The sequence below is a fragment of the Enoplosus armatus genome, chromosome 7 (genome assembly GCF_043641665.1).
Source record: "Enoplosus armatus isolate fEnoArm2 chromosome 7, fEnoArm2.hap1, whole genome shotgun sequence".
Classification (NCBI taxonomy): domain Eukaryota; kingdom Metazoa; phylum Chordata; class Actinopteri; order Centrarchiformes; family Enoplosidae; genus Enoplosus; species Enoplosus armatus.
The window spans coordinates 12,701,307-12,720,213 of record NC_092186.1 but is presented as its reverse complement, the minus strand read 5'-3'; the positions used below and the strand labels follow the sequence as shown (position 1 = coordinate 12,720,213).

At 44.2% G+C, this 18,907-nt stretch overlaps 1 protein-coding gene across 1 annotated transcript; it reads left to right on the top strand.

Moving 5' to 3' along the window:
* The first annotated feature begins 4,996 nt into the window (after positions 1-4,996).
* On the top strand, positions 4,997-16,938 carry ankrd24 (ankyrin repeat domain 24). Its single transcript, XM_070909492.1, has 21 exons — positions 4,997-5,068; positions 5,375-5,505; positions 5,948-6,036; positions 6,127-6,191; positions 6,306-6,363; positions 6,662-6,732; positions 6,912-7,018; positions 7,564-7,736; positions 8,403-8,425; positions 9,237-9,344; positions 9,443-9,562; positions 9,703-9,832; positions 9,999-10,177; positions 11,431-11,594; positions 12,563-13,359; positions 13,452-13,768; positions 14,132-14,365; positions 15,208-15,384; positions 15,468-15,626; positions 15,793-15,858; positions 16,583-16,938. The coding sequence occupies exons 1-21, from the start codon at positions 4,997-4,999 to the stop codon at positions 16,649-16,651; spliced, it is 3,309 nt and encodes a 1,102-aa protein (XP_070765593.1). The 3' UTR covers positions 16,652-16,938.
* Positions 16,939-18,907: the final 1,969 nt, after the last annotated feature.

Here is an 18,907-nt window from a genome sequence, read left to right as displayed (position 1 = left end):
TTACAGAGAAGTGACAAAAACCTCCCGCTGCTGGCGCTTTTTACTCCACAAAAGGACAAGAAATAAGAAAAAGAGCAGCTGGAACAAAAACAAGAGCACTGAAATCCGCCGGAGTTGCTCTAACGACTGACGGCAAACGTGCGAGTGAAGAGAGCGACTACAGCTCCGAGAGAAACTCAACCGAGCGATTAAAGGGGAGGCGCTTCATTCCCAGCGGAATATCCTGCTATTCCCTTTCGCAGTCAGCCGACCGTTCATTCATTGAAATATCTGCACATCATAGCGCCTGCAACAAGACATACATCCTCTTTCTAAATCCCAACAACTGCATGGGGGGGAGCAAATGAACAGAAACTGAGGGGGGTAAAACATCAGCTCGCACGAATGTGCTCCAAAGATGTGCATTATTTATTCACATGACATCACTGGAGAATTTTCTTGTTTTAGCTTCACTGAAGGTTTTTGAAATTATTTTGCAGTTTTCCCTAAAAGCACGAGAAAAAGCCTGAAGGGTGAACAAAACAGTCTGCTTCCTCATAAAAGGGTTTGGTGGAATAAGAAAATCCCATCATCCTTTAGGCTACATGAGCAGAGAAGTTTAGACAGAAGTGTAGACACACACAAAAAAACACTCATCACAAAAACAAGATGACAAAAGCACTGAGGCCTGTCCTCTGTGATTGAAAAATAAGGCACTTTGTTGAGTGTGTGCGTTTCATTCCTTTTGTTTCATCCTTCTTGCTCTCCCTGAACGTGCTTCATCCTCTCACAGATGTCCCATTATCCCAGGTCCAAGCTGCTAAATTGGATTGTGTGCTACAGTGGGTAAGGCCATCTAAGTCTGTTAAAAGACCGTAAATGCCTCTTTCTTTACGACACTCATGAGCTCACTTTCTCCCAGGGGCGGGAGCGTGGATGAGGTCATTGAGCTAGAATCCACCCCCACCGCTATCACCACAACCATCAACACTTTCCCATCAAGACCTCCACATCTTCCTCCTCCTTCTGCCTGCCTGCCTGCCTCGTCCGTCTGCTCCAGTGTTCACCAAGCACTGGCTTCAGACCTAAAGGAGGGTCATGGGCATTAAAAACAAGTCCCAAACTGTTTGTGAGGGGGATCTGAAGTCACTCAGGGTGTTTGATTGCAAACATCTTGCAGGTCCCTGCAGTCCAATTTAAATCAGTTATAGTGGCAGAGTCGTAAACTTGAAGTCAGGATCAATTTCTTGACATCAGCCACTACAAACTCCCGTCACATGTGGTTCTGTGGAAAAGAAGTTCTCCAGGCACCTGTTCAATGTCTCCTTCTTGCTGCACTTTTCCCCCCCAAAACGTTTTTTAGTTAACAGTACAAGATTGTGGGAACAACAAAGTCTCATGGGAACAAGATTCATATGTATTGAGAAGCAGTCATTATCATGTGGGAACAAGATCAATATGTTGTGCTAAAGGTCTTATCTTCTGGGAGTGAGATCCAGTCATTCAATAAGTTGATACAGATCTTGTTGGCACAACATAGGATCTTGATACGAGATTGTTTGTTATAGAGATGTTTCAGGGACTTCTTCTCACAAGTTAACATCTTAAAGAAATACCATCTTCTGGTTCTTCAGGGATTCAGCAGCTGTCTTTCTGAACTCCCCTGCCCCTTTCTCTGCCATTCTTTCCTACCTTTGCATTTTCATCTCTTGTCACATCTTTGAATGTACCAATAATCTTCCTGCCCCCCCCCCCCACCCCCCAGCTATACATTCCCCCTTTTTCATCTGCACAATCCGCTCAGTCTTAACACCTCCTCTTACCCTCCCTACAACCCAGTAACATATTGTGCATACATTTAATTTTTGTTTCCATCCATGGTGAGAGCCAGAACTGCGTGGGAGAAGAGATTGAAACTGAGCAAGAGATGGAAAAATCAGAGACAGAGAGACAGGCGAGCTGTCAGACTCAGCAAGAGGAAGACACATGGAGAGCACAGGGGAGAGGAAATGGAAAATCAGGATCCCTCACAGTGAGCGATAATCTCAAACAGACAAACAGACAGACAGGTATAAAGTGATTGTGTTTTTCCATGCAAAATAAACACTATTGCATAGGAGCCAAAAATTTAATTGAATCAAACAGAAACAAGGCGCTGCGGAATATTTCAGAGAATTAATAAGACTCCCTCATTAAAAAGGGGCTAAATATGGATATGACTTTTTCTCTGAACTTCACGCCTTCAGTTGTTGCTCTTCCTCAGCTGAAAAGCATCATTTATTAATCTGAGAAGTACACAAACGTGCTGAAGAGCATCAATTTCTGTGGACATTCACACGCAACCTGACACACAACAACAAAGGTCATCTTTCAAAGCCATGCGTTTCATTTCAACATGATCATGAGGCTTTCGGCTGACTTTATAGGGGCTGGAAAAGAGGCTTCACAGACTTGTACTGTAGGAATAATTGATTTCCATAGTTTCCTCTGCCTTGCATTTACTGCCCTCATTCGGTGGCTCGTGTGTATTGCATGTATGATTTAGTAATCACAACAGAGGCAGGTCTCATTTAACTTCATAGTTGAAGAAATGAAAAAATAGCCTAATTAGTATCCATTAGCGACCAAGAACCAGACAATGTAGATGAACATTTATAAAAACCAGAGGCGTTAATACCAAGTATGAACTAAGAAGCACCCAAAATAGTAGAGTAACATTTAGCCCTGCACCTAAGTAATTCTTTTCCCACTCACCTCTCTTTCGTTACAGTAGGAAAGTGTTAGCTTCCGGGTTCAGTTCTTCCAGTGTTGCCATTGGTTGAACTCACTTATCCGTTTCAGTGATTTGCCAAAATAAGGAACTTTCCTCAATCCACTGGTGTTGAATTGTGAGTTAGACGTACGGCTGAGGCGGAGAGCACCGACACAATGTCAAGTCTGACATGACGGAGCGCGACTCCGCAGTTTTCAGCAGCCCGTTAAACACTAAATATCAGCTCTACACGCCGATACACGTCTGTGAAAAAGCTCCAAGATGTGCTGGCTGTGCTGCACGCGACACACAAAGTATATCATCCATCATCGCCAATCAAACGTTGATCCGGCGTTTTGCGCATTGCTGATTGGTTGATTTACGATTGGGGCGGGTGCATTCCCGCTGACCGCCGGGCAGCAGTGACTTCAGTGTTTTACTGTGAGCTGCTGATGGGACAGAAGACAGACTCACCTGGAACAGGACTGTCCTCCACAGGTAGGCTGCATGTCTCTGCAGATCTCTTTATAGTTAGGTGTTAGCTGTATCAGGGTTAATGTTGGCCTGGCGTTAGTACATTCCTCATATTCCTATAATGTTGGTACACCCACATGTTGCCATGTTGCTGGGACAACTGTTGAGGTCTTATTCCGTAAGACACACGGAATGAGATGTAACTTACATATACAATAACACTCAAGTTTGTTTACCTTGTTCATCGCAGCGTTCCTGTTGAGACAGAAGCTATCAATCCATTATGAAGAGTCTCAAGGCAAAGTTTAAAAAGACGGAGGTAAGAGCCATCTGTTGTAGGGCACGTGGAGCTTTACTGTAGAGTGTGTTTAAAAGTAGTTCACCTGTTTGCTATTCATACAATTCATTTAGAGGTATGAGCCATACAAGCAGTGTTTTAACCTAATACTACAGTCTTCTGCTGCTCTATATTAGGTAGTCATTTATGTAGATCCCAGGTTGCCCTGTGTGTGTGTGTGTATGGGGGGCACTGGGATTCAGTGTCACTGTGTAGCAGCAGGAGAGCAGGGCTGTCTCCAGACTGCTGCTATAACCAGAGATCTCAGGTAGCCTTCAATTATTCACACACACACACACACACACACACACACACACACACACACAAGAATCCCTACCTTCCTGCTGTCATCCCTATGCTACTCTGAAAGTTTATTATATAGGTTAAGATTCTACTTTTTTACCTGCTCCATGTAGCCAAGGGCCTGTTGCAGGCTGGGGTCAGAGACCTTGCACCCTTGCAGCGCTGGGGCACTGGTACATGCAGATAAACTAGCAACCGCTGGCTCTGCAATGTGGTCTGAGCATTCGGATCCTGATGATGCTTTTAACGTCATTACAGCCTGTTATTGTCCGTCGCCTTAAGGAGAAATTCTACTTCCCTATTACTTTGACAAGGAGGTCCTCCTTTGATGAGGCTGATGAATAGTTTCACTTAATAGCTACTCAGTGAAGTTCTCTCTTATATTATTATTATAGTCTGACTATAATACATACATACATATAGGGTTTCCCACATAGATGAACCTCTCCATAGCCTAAGAGACTATTTCAGATTTCAGCTTGTTTGTGTGCCTCATTATGTCCCCTCTGTCCTGTAAATGACCATCCGAACCGGCAGAACAGAGCCAGCTCTGTTTCTCCTCTTTTTGCTGAGTCCTCACATCGCACAGGCCCTGCTCCGTAACTGCAGAGAAACAGATCTACAGTATGACGCTGCCAGGAGGGGGGTACCGTGCAGGACCTGACTACTAAAAAAACTAATGGAGAGAAGGAGGAAGCCTGCTACAGAGAAGAAGGCTGCAGGGAGATTAGTAGGTTAGAGAAAGGAGGACAGTGAGGAAAGGAAGGAGGTGCAGCGGGCAGACTGTCTCTGCTAGCAGCCGAGGAAGGATGATAGGATAGCGTTTTGGATGCGGACAGGGAGCACTGCACAGGGAGACATTAATGTGACAGCAAATAGCAGTGATACTGTGTGTGTGTGTCAGAGTCTTTGTGTGGCGAGCTATTCAATTTCATTGGAGGTGTGATTTAGAGGATAGCATAAATTCTCTGGTATGTAGATCTCTACGTTGACGTTGCTGTGACCTCTGAAGGGTATCTGCTAGAAAGTTATGGGAAGCAGAGTTCTCTAATGTAAATGTGTCGGCAGTGTGTAGTGTCAGGCAGGACACACAGCGGTGGCCTGGTAGTCTGTAGCTGTATTTAGTTGTGTGTGATGCCCTGCTAGCCGTTATGGATCCTCAGCAGCCTGTTTTTAGCCTGATGAAGCGGTTCTGTCCTTGTTTCAGCCTGCTGCCGCTGCCAGTAGGTATCTTCTCTCTCTATCCACTAATCACAGGGATAGGAGAGGACATTTATTAGTTTTATGCTGCTTTTTTGATAATATTTCTGTCTTCAAAGTAGTTTATTGTAACTTGTAAAACTGGTATCTCACATTCTGTTGATGGTGTCAGGCAAAAAAACACTTCCTTGCACATCCTAATTGCTTTATATTTCTTTAGGCTGCCCAGTCATCTATTGTTTTGTATGTTATGAGATATGCAGTGTGGTATCAGTTTCCAGTGGGGCAGTTCAGGATGGCGACCTGTTCTCTGGCTTGTCCCCCCTTAGAGTCAGGACTGGAGTAAGAGTGACGAGAGGCTCCTGCAGGCAGTGGAGCAGAATGAGCCCGACAAAGTCTCTGCTCTTATCATCAAAAAGGGCCTCTGTCCCACCAAGCTGGATGCTGAGGGCAAGTCAGCGTAAGTTGGGCATCTGATTTTTACCTTTCTTAGTCACTGGAAAGAATTCAGTTATTAGGAGTAATTGTTTCCATTTGATGAGTTGCATTAAGTTTATATTCCTTTCAATTCTACTCATTAGTGATGTAGTTATGTTAATAACTGCTATTGTTGCTTCTGGCAATGTAAAACATAATTTCTTGTTCAGCAAAGTAATTTCCCCTGGAAATAGTGTGGGCTAGCTATTAAAAACGTAGGGTTGTATTAATTCCAATACCACTTTCAATTCTGCTTATAAATTCAATTATTTTTAATTTTCTTTTTGGTAAATGGTAAAGTTTTATTGCCTACTTTCTCTTGGAGCTGAACAATCCTCAGGAATCAGACATTTTAAATGGAAGCCGCTTCTCATTTGTCATCTCTGATCACCAGTGACATGTTTTGTGCTTTTTCCCTCCGGCAGGTTCCACCTCTCTGCATCCCGAGGCCGGCTAGACTGTCTGGAGGTCATCATCTCACATGGAGCAGACCTCAACGTCACTGATGGCGCTGGTAGGGTATTTTGTTATCCAATAAAAGTTTTATCTCGGAAGCCAAGACTGTTGAATGTGTCAGGGATTGTTTGTAAATGTCTGATTCCAGGCTTCAGCGCCCTTCACCTCGCAGCCAAAAACGGCCAATCAGAGTGTTTGAAGAGACTCTTACAGGTAAAACACAGAATGGCAGCATAGCCAGGTTAAATATAAACGGAATAATGCAAACATAAATTACAAAAGTAATTACAGTTTATCTTTAGCAGTTGTTTCTATTTTCCCTGACAGGAGAGGTTAGCAGTAGATTGCACCGACAGCATTGGTAGGACACCGCTTCATCATGCAGGTAACAGTTACAGATCTACAACATGACACCAGTGCCGTTACATAACTCTTACTTTGCATACAACAAGTTCCTCTCATGGATCGCATTTGAGATATTTTAAGTATTAAAAGTAAGCTGGTGTAAAGGAACACTGAACACTGAAGCTGAACTTAACAAAAGTATTCTATCTACCATCCAAACTGCAAAGAGTACTGCTAAAAGATTTCACTTGTATTTAATGATGTAAGTATTTGTACAGTAAATGTTATACTGTATGTAAACCTGTGATATTGACCATAATTCTGATCATTTCCTGCAGCCATCAGTGGCTGCTTGTTCTGCACTGAGACCCTGTGGGACTTTAAAGCCGATCTGGATGTCCAGGATGGGGTAGGCTGAAGAGTTTATTTACAGTATATAAAGTGTGGCTTGCTGGTTTCTTTTTGGAATTGTTATGTGAGATTGATAAATACATGATTATCAGTGATGTACTTATATATATTTACATTATCAAATATCTGTGTTGTTGCTCCTTGATGTTTGAATAATCACTTGTATCTCTCTGGCAGGACGGCGCCACCCCTTTGATCTTAGCTGCCCAGATGAGCAGAGTGGAGCTGTGTGTCTTTCTGTTGGGTCGAGATGCCAATGCAAACATACAAGACAACCAGGGAAGGTCCGTTAATGATGACCTCCCAGAGAGATTTTTTCTACCCCTCCTCTGTGTGGCAGTCGGGGTTTGGTGAGGCAGCACTGCTCTCTTGTAGCTGCTGCTGAAAGCTTTGACAGATGGGATGACAGAGAGTGTTAGACAGTGGGAGGCCTGCTGAGGCAGACTGGGGCATGAAACAGCCTTCTTGGCTAAGCTACAAACCCAAAAAACCTCTTCAGGATTATTCTCACAGCAGTGGGGTTGTCTGGGTCAGGATTCCCATAGAAAGTCTCCTGTGCTTGGGGTAGATTTGGAAGGATACAGTTCAAGACCTCCAGCAGGGACCAACAGCTTTCAGTTTCTGAGGAAAATGTCAATCTTGTGCTTATTATATAAAGTGTCCTGCAATTCATCCTGAATCACAACCTGATTGATATCCTTGAGCAAAATGAAAAAAAAAGGTCTTGTGAAGGTCTAAACTTGATGTATGTTTAGACTTAAACTTGATGTATGTTCCACAACGCTGTTTTCCTGTTCTACTATGATATTTTGTTTGTTTGGAATCGCAGGTCTGCATTGATGCTGGCGTGTGAGAGTGACAGCGTTGAGACCGTAGAAGCTCTCCTGAGAGGCGGGGCCAACACACAGCTGGTCGACGCCCTTGGACACAGAGCCACCGACTACGGCGTGACCACGGGCAACCAACGCATCATGCAGATGTTGCAGGATGGAGCACCTCCAGGTACAGAATGAGGCCTGAAGTCTTTCTTTCATTCAGAGAGATGACGATTCACTCTTTCTATTATCATATTATTATAAATCAAGCCTAGTTAGTTTTGTTAAATCAAGTGGAATGAATGAAACAGCTCGTGACAGCAGTTTTTAATATAAAGTGGCAGCGTCATATGAAACACGTGGCGGCAACATCTAGCAGATGGTCAGATACAGCGTGTATGGCTTCTGTTTGTGTGCTGTGCTGCTGTGGATCCTGGCTGCGTCTCTGCTCCCCCAGGAAACAACTGTAATAGGAGGAAGTGGATCAGGAGGACAGCTGGGTGTGATTGTACAGTGGGGTTTAAAAAAAAAAAAGAAAAAGAAAGAGACGAAAGGCTTTTTCCACTTTTATCTCCGAACAAAGACGTTGCTGATATATGACAAACAGATGTGTGGCTGGTTTGAAAAGGAGATGAAGGAGAGAAGTTGGTTTGCATGTGATGCCTGACCACATTCGTTTTTATTCTATAATTGGAGATTTCGGTGAATTTATTACAAGATACATGAATGGTACTAAAATGAACTAAATGTTTGAAAAGCGACAGGAGGTGAGAGTGTATATTCTTGTGTATGTGCAGATATTCTCAGGGGTTAAAGTGTCTTGCTGTGTGTCTCTTTCCCTCTGCATACGTAGCTTCTGAGGGCGCAGGCGAGGAGGTAATGTTGCATAGCTGTGTGCTGGATCACTCCCTCCATCAAATGAGATCATGGCCCACTTGGGCCGATCATATTGTGCATGTTTTCCAATATGAGGTCATGGTTTTTGTGTGCTGCTTTCTTTTAGTTGGCTTTCGTTCCCCTTTGTTGCTGAGCCTTTGTCTTATCTTAGTTTCCTCTATTTTCCCGTTTTAAGTTGAGCTTGACTAAGCTGCTTGTCTGTGATACCCCCCTCCACCCCCACGCAGCCCCCCCAAGTCCCCTCAGGCGCCTCATCAATGCAAGGGGGCACTACCCCCCGCAAACGGAAAGCTCCTCCACCGCCGCGCTCTCCTCTCCAGGTACTGTGAGACACATCTCAGTGGATGGAAAGCACTTTTTATTTACCACAAGTAAAGGCCAGCCTCACAGTATTGTTAGCGCATATATAGTACATTCACCTATATCATTGGTTCCCAACCTTTTCATGTGTGTGGCCCCTTAAAAAGAAGCAATGGCTACTACTACTACTACCCCCGATTGTATACAGTACAGTTGTGAAGCATTAAATCGTAGTGATTTTCCTTTTATCGGTTAGTTTAGTTAGAATAATTTAAAGAGATGTGGTGCAAGCAGGATAAACAGTTATGTTTATATGTTACTATGTGAGAGCAAACAACATACAAGAGTGTCCATATTTATGCTAATTTCACAATAATCCATTTTGTAATATCTCTGTAATACAACATTGCTTCTAGAGAGATTAACTCAAGAGTGTCATGTCTTTTATGACTAACAAAGATTCATTTTGTTCTATTTTCCCATCACCAAGATCCAGGGTTTGCCACCCTCTCCACAGCCCCGGAGTCCTGCTCCACCTTCCCAGTCCCCTGAGCCTCAGTCCCAGTCTCCTTCTCCATCTCCCCAGCAATCAGCCCAGGTTAGCACTGTAAATCTTCATTTTTTTGTTTATCCTTCACATTACATGAAATGCAGACTTTAATAGGGTTTCGTATTTTTTGTGGTTGTCTGTGTAAGCCAGAGGACGAGGAGGTGTTTGAGGAGATTCGACGGCTGCGTCTGGAGAGAGGCCGTCTGCTCCAGAAGATCAAAGCCTTGGAGCAGCAGCAACAGAGTGCCCTCTCTGCCTTGGAGGAGGTACTGCACTGCAGGCGGTGCAAACACCCCTTCTTATTCATATCTGCAAAATGTTTTTTATGTAAACCTATACTTATTAATTAGAGCTCTGTGTGTATGCACATGTATCAGAGAACACCATGTGTGTGTGTGCACTGTAGTTGTCCCAACTAAAGCAGCGTCTGGCAGAGGCAGAGGCAGAGAGAGACAAGCTGCTCAAGGAGCTGAAGGGAGGCCATGGTATTGGGGCCAGTGACTCTGAGGACATGGATGAAATGTTGGACTTCCCAGGTATGCAATCTATGTGCACATGTACTCCCCAGGCCCTGACAGAGAGCGTGCATGTACTTCCATGCATGTGTCCCTGCTAATTCCACATCGCATTCCTGTGTGTCTCTCCTGTCAGGAAGTACCCCGGTTTATTTTTGTTGTGGTTGCTCTTGAACTTTCCCTCTAGAGAAGCTGCTCTCCAAGCGCTCCAGAGCCTCCCCTTCCCAGGATGAGGCCACTTCTCAAGCGGACACGGATTCAGCCCACCCCTCTCCTGCCCCTGCAGACCCAGGAACTGTTGCTGAGCTGCGCAAACAAATAGAGGAACTTACCTCACAAAACTCTGAACTAGCTCTCAAAGTGCAGGTAAGGTCAGGGAGAGTACGAATGCACGCACAGAAAAGATGCTCATTCAACCGACATGTACCACAAACAAATAATCTCCCTTTTCTCTCTGTCACACATACACACACACACACACTGTCCCAGGTCTCTTTAAGGAGGATAAATTGATGGTGAAGTGATTATTAAATGGTTCCCGGGCAGAAGATGAAGATGCTGGTTCAAGAGTAGCTTTATGTCCCAGACTCAAGCATTAGTCATGACCACTTAAGCTTTATGACGCTGCACTCTGGTACACTAATGTACTAAGGCAGTTGTGTTCATGCAGGTATAAATAGATGCAGCATCAAATGCAGACATGGGGGCATTTTGTAGACATTCTTCACTAACTGGGTCATGCTGGTGGGAGCACTGAAATTTGTTTGAAGCATTGTGTTCTGGTGCAGTTCATTCACCACTGGATGAGTACTGTAGCAGCGATCTAGGCCAAGAAGAGAGGGAAATCAACGGTCTGATATGAGAGCAAAGATAAACTGGTCTGTGGTAGAAGGTCAGAAAGTAAACTATCACCAGAACCTCCTGCTGTGCTTTATGTGGTGGAAGGCAGGCTATAGTTCCATAACTCATATTGACTTAAGTTGATTAAAGGGCAGCTCCACCAGTTTTACCCATAAAGGTCAGTTTACTGGGAGTACTATGTAGCTTGTGAAAACAGTTGTACATTGTCTTCTGTGACTCTGGAGGAGATTTGTCAAGTCTGAGAAAATAACATGGGGATGAGGTCACCAGGGTTACGTCTGCATGGGCTTCAATTTATATATACATTATACATTTATAACAGAAACTCTTTGTTACAAACTAGAGGTGGAGATGGAGGGCATGTGGGAGTTTGCCAGACAGGAAGGATCTACTGAAACGGTACTCAAGTCCCATCATGGGAAATGTAGTATCCAGTGTTGTTGGAGCTCGACCCTTTGGGATTAAAAGTCAAGCTATCTGGGCCTGTGCTGCACTGATGCTCAACAGTTTATTTTAGCTGTCCCACAACTTTATGGAAGTGCAATACTAAATCACTTGAGTACTCTTACCTGCAGTCGATGGTACTCATCTACTTACATCAATACCCATTGTTACCACAAATGTTAAGTGTGCTCAGAGGACACTACATGTAAATTCTGTGCAGGTTTAGCTTACAGTACATAGCTCAGCATTGACTATAAACAGCATAAGGTACCAACTTCCATAAGCTACTATAATATCCTCTGTGTTGGGTACAGATGCTGGAGATGTTTGAGAAGGATGACACAGACATGCAGACCTCCAGCTCGGACTTTGTCCACATAGTTCAATACGAGACCCTGAGGAAGGAGCTAGAAGCCCTTCAGGAGCGCTTCTCTCAGGCCCAGGCTTCAGACGAGGCCTCCAGCGTGGCGGAGGAGCGGTAAGATTGATATTATACATTCAAGCACATTTATGACTAGCAAACTGAAGTAGCCTTCACAGATCACCGATCACATTCACTCTACTGTATTAGATCAGACCTTTATTCTGAGATGTGCACACCTTTGCTAATATCAGTTCCAAAGTCTCAGCAGTATCAGCTTGGGGCCTCTATGAGGGCCATTTTTAAAAGTGCTGAGCATTTACATTTTTCTTGCAGCATGCTGGAGGCTGAGCAGACTTGTGTGCTCATGACATCATGGTTTTAATGATATTTCTTATTTTACTAACATCTTTGTTGCTCATCTACTATACTGAGGAATGATTCAAATATATATGTTTGTCTTATCACAGGTTGCGGTTGTACGATTCAGTAATACAGTGTTAATGTGTTATTTTCTGTATGATGTAATGCTCAAATGATTAGTTGGTTAATTGATTTGTCGATAGCAAGTCAGCATTTGATACTTTTTACTCTGTTTTATATGTTAAATTAAATATCTGGACTGTTCGTCAGACAAATCAAGCAATTTGAAAACATCACTGTGGGCTTTGATAAATTATGATGGGAATTTTGAACTATTTTCTGACATCTTATTGTAAATGATCTCACTTATATAGCACTTTTCAACCTTCACGATCATTTTACAGTTAAGGTCTCATTCACTCACACATTCACACACAGATGGCGCCCGAGCTGCCATGCAAGGTCTCCATCGGGAGCAACTTGGGGTTCAGTGTCTTGGGGGGGCTCTACCTCCCATGCGACAGTGCTAACCGCTGTGCCACCATGCCATAATCGATTAATCCAGGATATTATCCGCATATTGATCAGTACTGGAATAAAACCCTAGTGAGGGGGGTGGGTATGATGTTAGACATGCTTCTGTTCCCTTTTGCATTGATGTGATTGATTTGATGATTTTATCGTTTGAGTTAGTGCTTGATAATATTTCTCTTGTTCTGCAGTGGTGATGAGAAGTCTCAGGAAGGAGGTGCAGATGCAGAGAGTATGGGGGCTCTGAAGGGGAAGCTGCGAGGGCTAAAGGAGCAGTTGGCCTCCTCCCAGTCTGAGCTGGAGGAGCTGAAGGAGCAGATGCGCCTTGGGGTGCTTTCTGTGGAGTGTGATGAGGGGGATACTGCCACGGCAGGTGGTGGGACTGAAAGCGGGTCTGGGGCTGCAGAGGAGGGTCCGAGCCAAGAGGCACAGCAGCTGAGAGCGAGGGTGACGGAGCTAGAGGAGGAGCTAGCCAAGAGACGGGGCGAGGCAGGGGGTCAGAGCAGCCGGGACAGTGACACAATCAAACAGCTGACAGAGAAAGTAAAGGAACTTCATGCTGCTCTGGCCCAGAAAGAGTCTACGAAACAAGAAGGGGAGGAAGGCGGTGAAGGAGACGAGGCAGAAACGGTGAAGTGCCTCCGTGACAAAGTGTCTGAGTTGAAGGCAGCCCTGGCTGAGAGCAGGACGTCGGGGAAAGAGGGAGGAGCAACAGGAGATGGAGAACAGGTTCGTCGTCTCCAGGAGCGTTTGGGAGAGCTAGAGGGGGAGCTGAGAAAGTGTGTGCCCCGCTCGGAGTTGGAGGAGGTCCAGGTGACTCTGGGGCTCCAGTGTGAGCAGCTGGCCAGGGAGAGGGTGGACGTGGCAAGAAGGCTCAACGACGCTCTTCTGGAGCTGGAGAGACTCAGGCCTCCTGCTACCGGAGATGATGAAGAGGAGGAAGATGAGGAGGAGCATTCAGAGAGCTCAGAGCCCTCAGTCATATCAGGTGTGCAGTGTTGTATTTTTTCGACTTAGTTAATGAGTTCTAGAGAAAAACATTTAACATTTTTATCAATGGTCATGCTTCTGTCCAATCAGGGCACTCCAGACGCTCTCTGGCAGCATTGAGAGAAGAACTGGAGGTGGCGAGGCAGGAAGCAGCCCAGGCTCTGGACTATCTGTGTGCCGAGCGGGAGGGCCGGGCACAGGACACCCTGCAGCTGAAAGACGCAGTGCCACTCTCAAAACATAGGGAGGCGCTCTCTGCAGTGTCGGAGCAGCTGGCTCAGACACTGAAGGAGCTCCAGGAGGAGAAGACCCTTCGCAGTCAGACTGAGGAGCAGGCTGCCACACTAGAGGCTAAACAGAAGGCCATGCAGGATGCCATACCGAAAGAGGAGCATGAGAAAGCGAAGGTCAGCAGGGGGATGTGCAAATCTTATGATATGACTGATCTTGAGTAGTAGAGTAGAAATAGGTTTTTATTAGAAGATGAAATGTTGTTTCTACTTCATGTTAGAGTATTTCTCATTGTAATAATGCTCTTATTTCATTAATGAAATAATAAAGAGGAGGCAGAGCCACTCCAGACCCTTGGCCCTGAACTGGCTGCCCCTTAGTTGAGATTTAGTTTTCACAAAATAAGTCATCCACTATTTAGAAAATGCGTTTTGATAGGGAAACACATTTTAAAGCAGCTTATTTGTTCCACGCAGTTTTCAGCTCTGTGACACAAAGTACACTATAATCAGGTTATATTGGTGCTTCCTGCCTCTTAGGCAGAGCTCCAGCGCTCCCTGCAGGCCAGTGAGAGCAGTGCAGCAGCAGCTCAGGAGGCGCTGAGTGAGAAGGAGATGGAGCTGAGAGAGCTGAAGTCGCAGAAGGCAGCAGAACAGGGTCTGATCTCCAAGGAGGACCACGAGGCCCTGCGGCTCTCTTTGCAGGCTGAGATCAACGCCGCCACGGCCCGTTTCAACGATCTCACACGCAAACATGAGAAGACCTGCACTGAGGTGTGTGTGTGTGTGTGTGTGCGTGTATGTACGCATGCGTGTTACTGTGTCTGCCTTCTCCAGTCCCTTCTAAAGCCACATTAGATGTTGTTGTGTCTGCCACAAAGTGAGCCGTGTTCCATGAAGGCCTCTTTCCTGCCTCTACATTATTCATACGTGTATTACTTTCTCTATTCAGTACCTCCCTCTGTTTCATTGATCCTTCTGTATGTGCTTACTGAAGCACTGAAGTAGTGTTGTATGTGCACTATAGGCTCCTGATGACACTCCAACAGTAATTTCCCCTCCACCTCTGTGGTGGCATTCAGATATAAAAACTCTCACTTTGTAAACTTGGTCATTGCCTCTCCGACACACAGAGGTTGATAACATTTTTACACAGAGAATTAAATTTTAAAATGGGCTTTTATTATAAATTGAGTCTTGCTAAAAGTAGAAGGCATTTTATTACAAAAAGTGCAGACATCAATGGGAATAAATATTTCAGATTTTACTGAGAAAATTAAAACAGGAGTTGTAGGAGGGGGGGTGCTCATCCACTAAATCATATAGCATGAGATGTTACTATGGAAATGTTAAAGACAATCAAACAGCAAAGTTGCGGAGAAGCTTTTCTACTAGGCAACACAGGTAAACACATAAAACACAAGTCTAAACCTGAGAGTTTTTTTCTGCAAGCGTGTATTTCTGTGTGCATGAACCTGTCGATATTAATTACAGCAGCAACTTTACTGCCCATTCTACTTCTGCTTCTATATCAGCAGAAAGCATCTGATTTGGAGACCAAACATAGATAGCCGTGCTGTAGTGACAGGGTGCCACTGGTGGTTTTACTGCTCTAGGTGTTCCAGGTACAGAGGGAGGCTCTCTTTAACAAGAGCGAGCGGCAGGTGGCGGAGTCCCAGCTGGCCACGGTGCAGCAGCAGCTAGCCGAATTACAGGCCCAATCCAGCCACATCCAGGAGCTCCACAAGGACATTCAGGAGTCCCAGGGTCTGGTCAAGGAGAGGGACCGCAAGGTGAGAGTTTGGAAGACCAGTTCAAACAAATGCTGTTTAAGCACCTATGAGGTGGCCAAACTGATGTCTCTGTCTTCATGCAGATAACAGAGCTGTCCAAAGAGGTGTTTCGGCTAAAGGAGGCCCTGGGAGCTCTGTCACCTCCTCTGGGCATCACCTCCTCCTCATCTACCCATCATGGTAACCCCGGGCAGCAAGTGGCACTGCAGAACAGGATCGCCATACTCACCCAGCAGCTCCAGGTGAGGAGAACATTGACACTAGGGATGTGTGAAGTGAGAAAAAAAATACCATGATTTCTAAAATACTTTTTTCAATATTGGTATATATCACCTTCATCTATAAACATGACAAAGCAAACACTTACATTTTCACATGACAGTAACACACTTTGTGACCTTTTTGCAGGACTGGGAGAGAAAGCACAAACAGGTGGTGGCTATATACCGTTCCCATTTACTGGCAGCTGTACAGGTCAGTTCAATGTGCAAATTCACAACCTTTGTTATGAGATGTAAAAAGGCAGTTTTATTGAGGATTTCCATGTGTGTATGTGTGAATATGTGTGAACTTGACACTACTGTCTTAGCTAGTTCCTGAGTTCTCAGGATGGATCAATGAAATGTTCTATGTGCGACTGGCTTGACAGCCTCTTGTAGTCTGGACTGTGAATGGCACTGACTGCTGAGTTTTGAGTTTGTCCCCCTTTGTGGTGCAGACAATAAAGAGCGGGAATGATCCATCCACCACCTCTGCTTACCAGACACAGTGGATGAAATTTCAGAAGAGGTGCAGGGAAAAGGGGCTTGACTCACTTTCTGGTTCTATCAGTTTCATCATATTCCACAACTAAGGTGTACACATTAGCTATTTATTTTTGTTGTGTTGGTTGTAATGAGAGATTGTTCAGGTGTTGTTGACCTTTAAGAGAACTGTTGGCTTCTTAGTTGCTTCCTCTTCATGCTTTTGCCAGGTAGAGGTTTTCATTGCAGTTTCAGGGTCCTCACCTGGTCTTAACACCTGTACACGTTTTGTGCTTGAACCTTCCAAGCCTCTCTTTCATTTGGGACAAGGATGTAGTGGGCAAACCTATAGGGAGCCCGTTACGGGGGCTCTGACTGTGCTCGTACAACTAGGAACCAATGTGGAGTACAATGCAGAACCTTCATTTTCTTACATTGGTGTCTGTCGCCCACAGGGCCGAATGGATGAGGAGGTGCAGGGTCTGCTACTCCAAATCCTGAGAATGTCACAGCAGGAACACTGAACCTTACGACATCTGCAAGTCTCTCTCCACCTTCTTCCAGTCCCTTTTACAGGTCAACATAAAGCAGCCCCAGCACTGCAACCTGTGGGACCAACATCATTGAGACCTTTTCGAGAAAGCCAAATACAACTGATCTGTGTTCAGACATAGCTGCATGTGTACAATACGGTAACTTTAACAACAGCCTTAAGGCTTGACTGATAATCAAACAATAGAGCTGTAGAGTGCCTTCATGGCTGAAATGACAGCAGCCTATAAGTCAGGGGTTTATGGTAGCATAAAGTGAATGTTAATAGAGAGTCATTGTTTAGAAGATAGAATCAGGTGCATTGATTGTGTGACAAGCCTATTGATTTTATATAATATTGTTATAATAAAAAAGAAACAAATCACTCTTTTTTTGATTCTGTCCTTTGTATCTCGCTTCATGCACCGATACTGCAGACTGAACAAACTAGGTTTCCCAGCTTCTACGCTGCCCCTCACATCTATTTTTGGGTGATGGAAGTCTGAAGTCTTAATTTGGCTGCAGCATGTGTGCATGGAAAGTTGGACAGCTGGGTTTAAACTGTGGAGCTGCCACATTAGCTGGCAGATATGAAGACTCACAAATGACAAAATACCATTTGAATTGTACCCTCTTTTTCAATTAGTTTTATTGACAAAAAGCCATTAAAGTTAATCAAAAAGGAAAAGATCCAAGAAATTCCTGAGAAAGCAAAACGGGAGATCTGAAATAATTAACATCAATCATTTGGACCTCGCCAAAAGCCTTGTAGCTCACCTCATCTGGTTGTGCATTCATGAGGCTGCAGCTAAGAACAGTAGAGGGCCTGATTTAAAGATATGTAGCTAATGACACAGAGAGAAATGCAAAAAGCATATGACCTACCTCTAGTAAGATTTCAAAGTATTAGATTGGCAAAAATGGGGTAGGAAACTTACTGCCAAGGGGCAGAAATACACAAGCAAGTCATTGACATGTAAAGACACAGACATGGAATGAAGACAATCAATAAAGTGATGTATCTCCCTGTGGCGGGATGAATAAAGGATTTAATTTCAAGTCCAAATCCTCTGTCAATCACTGTAGACTGGTGCTATCTATGGCTAGCCTCTAAAGAAAGAAAATGCTTCACTGAGGGGATTGTTGTAAGGGACACACATAAAGACAATGACAGTCATGACACAATAAGACAGTGTTACACAAAACAAGAGCAGCTTACGTGACTGTTCACATGTATAAGAGCTTCATCATCCTGACGTTTGTCCAGTCATTCATTGGCATGGCAAGAAAACTAGTGTTTTTTATGTTAGGAGCATAGATGCACATTATATACACTCTGACATGAAAGCCTGTCTCTGTAGTTATTAAGGCACTGAAGTTGGAGGGGCTGTGGAAATACAGGCATAGATATACTGAGTTGTTTTTAACCCAGGAAGTAGTATTAATTTGAATACAGTCTGACCGATAACATTCACAGGCTTATACAACATGTACAGTATGTCTTTAACAAATTATGAACAGCCCTTACGAACGTAAACACACAAATGACTGATATTTATGATAAATGTGATAAAACGTCCCACTTTCAAGACGGTGCACTGTGTGTTCACTTGGCTGTCTGTATGTAACACGGAGAAACAAACAAAACAAAAAAGGCAGAAGAATATGTGGCTGTTTTTATAAATCCAGCACTGAGTCATGTCCAGTGTGTTTCCATTGTGCCATCTCAGAGTCAGGTACTGCAGACCTGCGAACACGTAACAACAAACAGTCTTTACATTCCAATGAAACAGACATTTCTTCAATTGTCTCTTATCGTCACAGTATTTTCATTTCTTGCATTTGTACAGAAATGAACTACTGAATAACCTGACATCTTTTGTTTTTTATACAGTATCTGTACCAGTTTTGTTCTGGCGATGTCCAATATTTGTTCAGTGGATGGCCTGTGACAGACTGGTCAGACAAGCCATGGTGTACTGGAAGCACTTTGCTGTTATAGGACATTACTTCTCTGTGCATCAAGTCCTTATTTGATTTCCTGAAGTTGGGTCCTCTTCAAACAGTCGTCGCTTTCATTTTTTGACATCGGTTGATCATTTTCCGGCTCTGAAAGTGTATTGTGGTTGGTTTGTTAGCTTAATAGCTGCATGCTGAGGAGTTTGTGAGAGATGAGGGATAGTTTGGTTGATCCTGGTAGGCAAAAAGGCAGAGAAAGTACAAGGAGATGTCAGACGCCTCACTCTCCT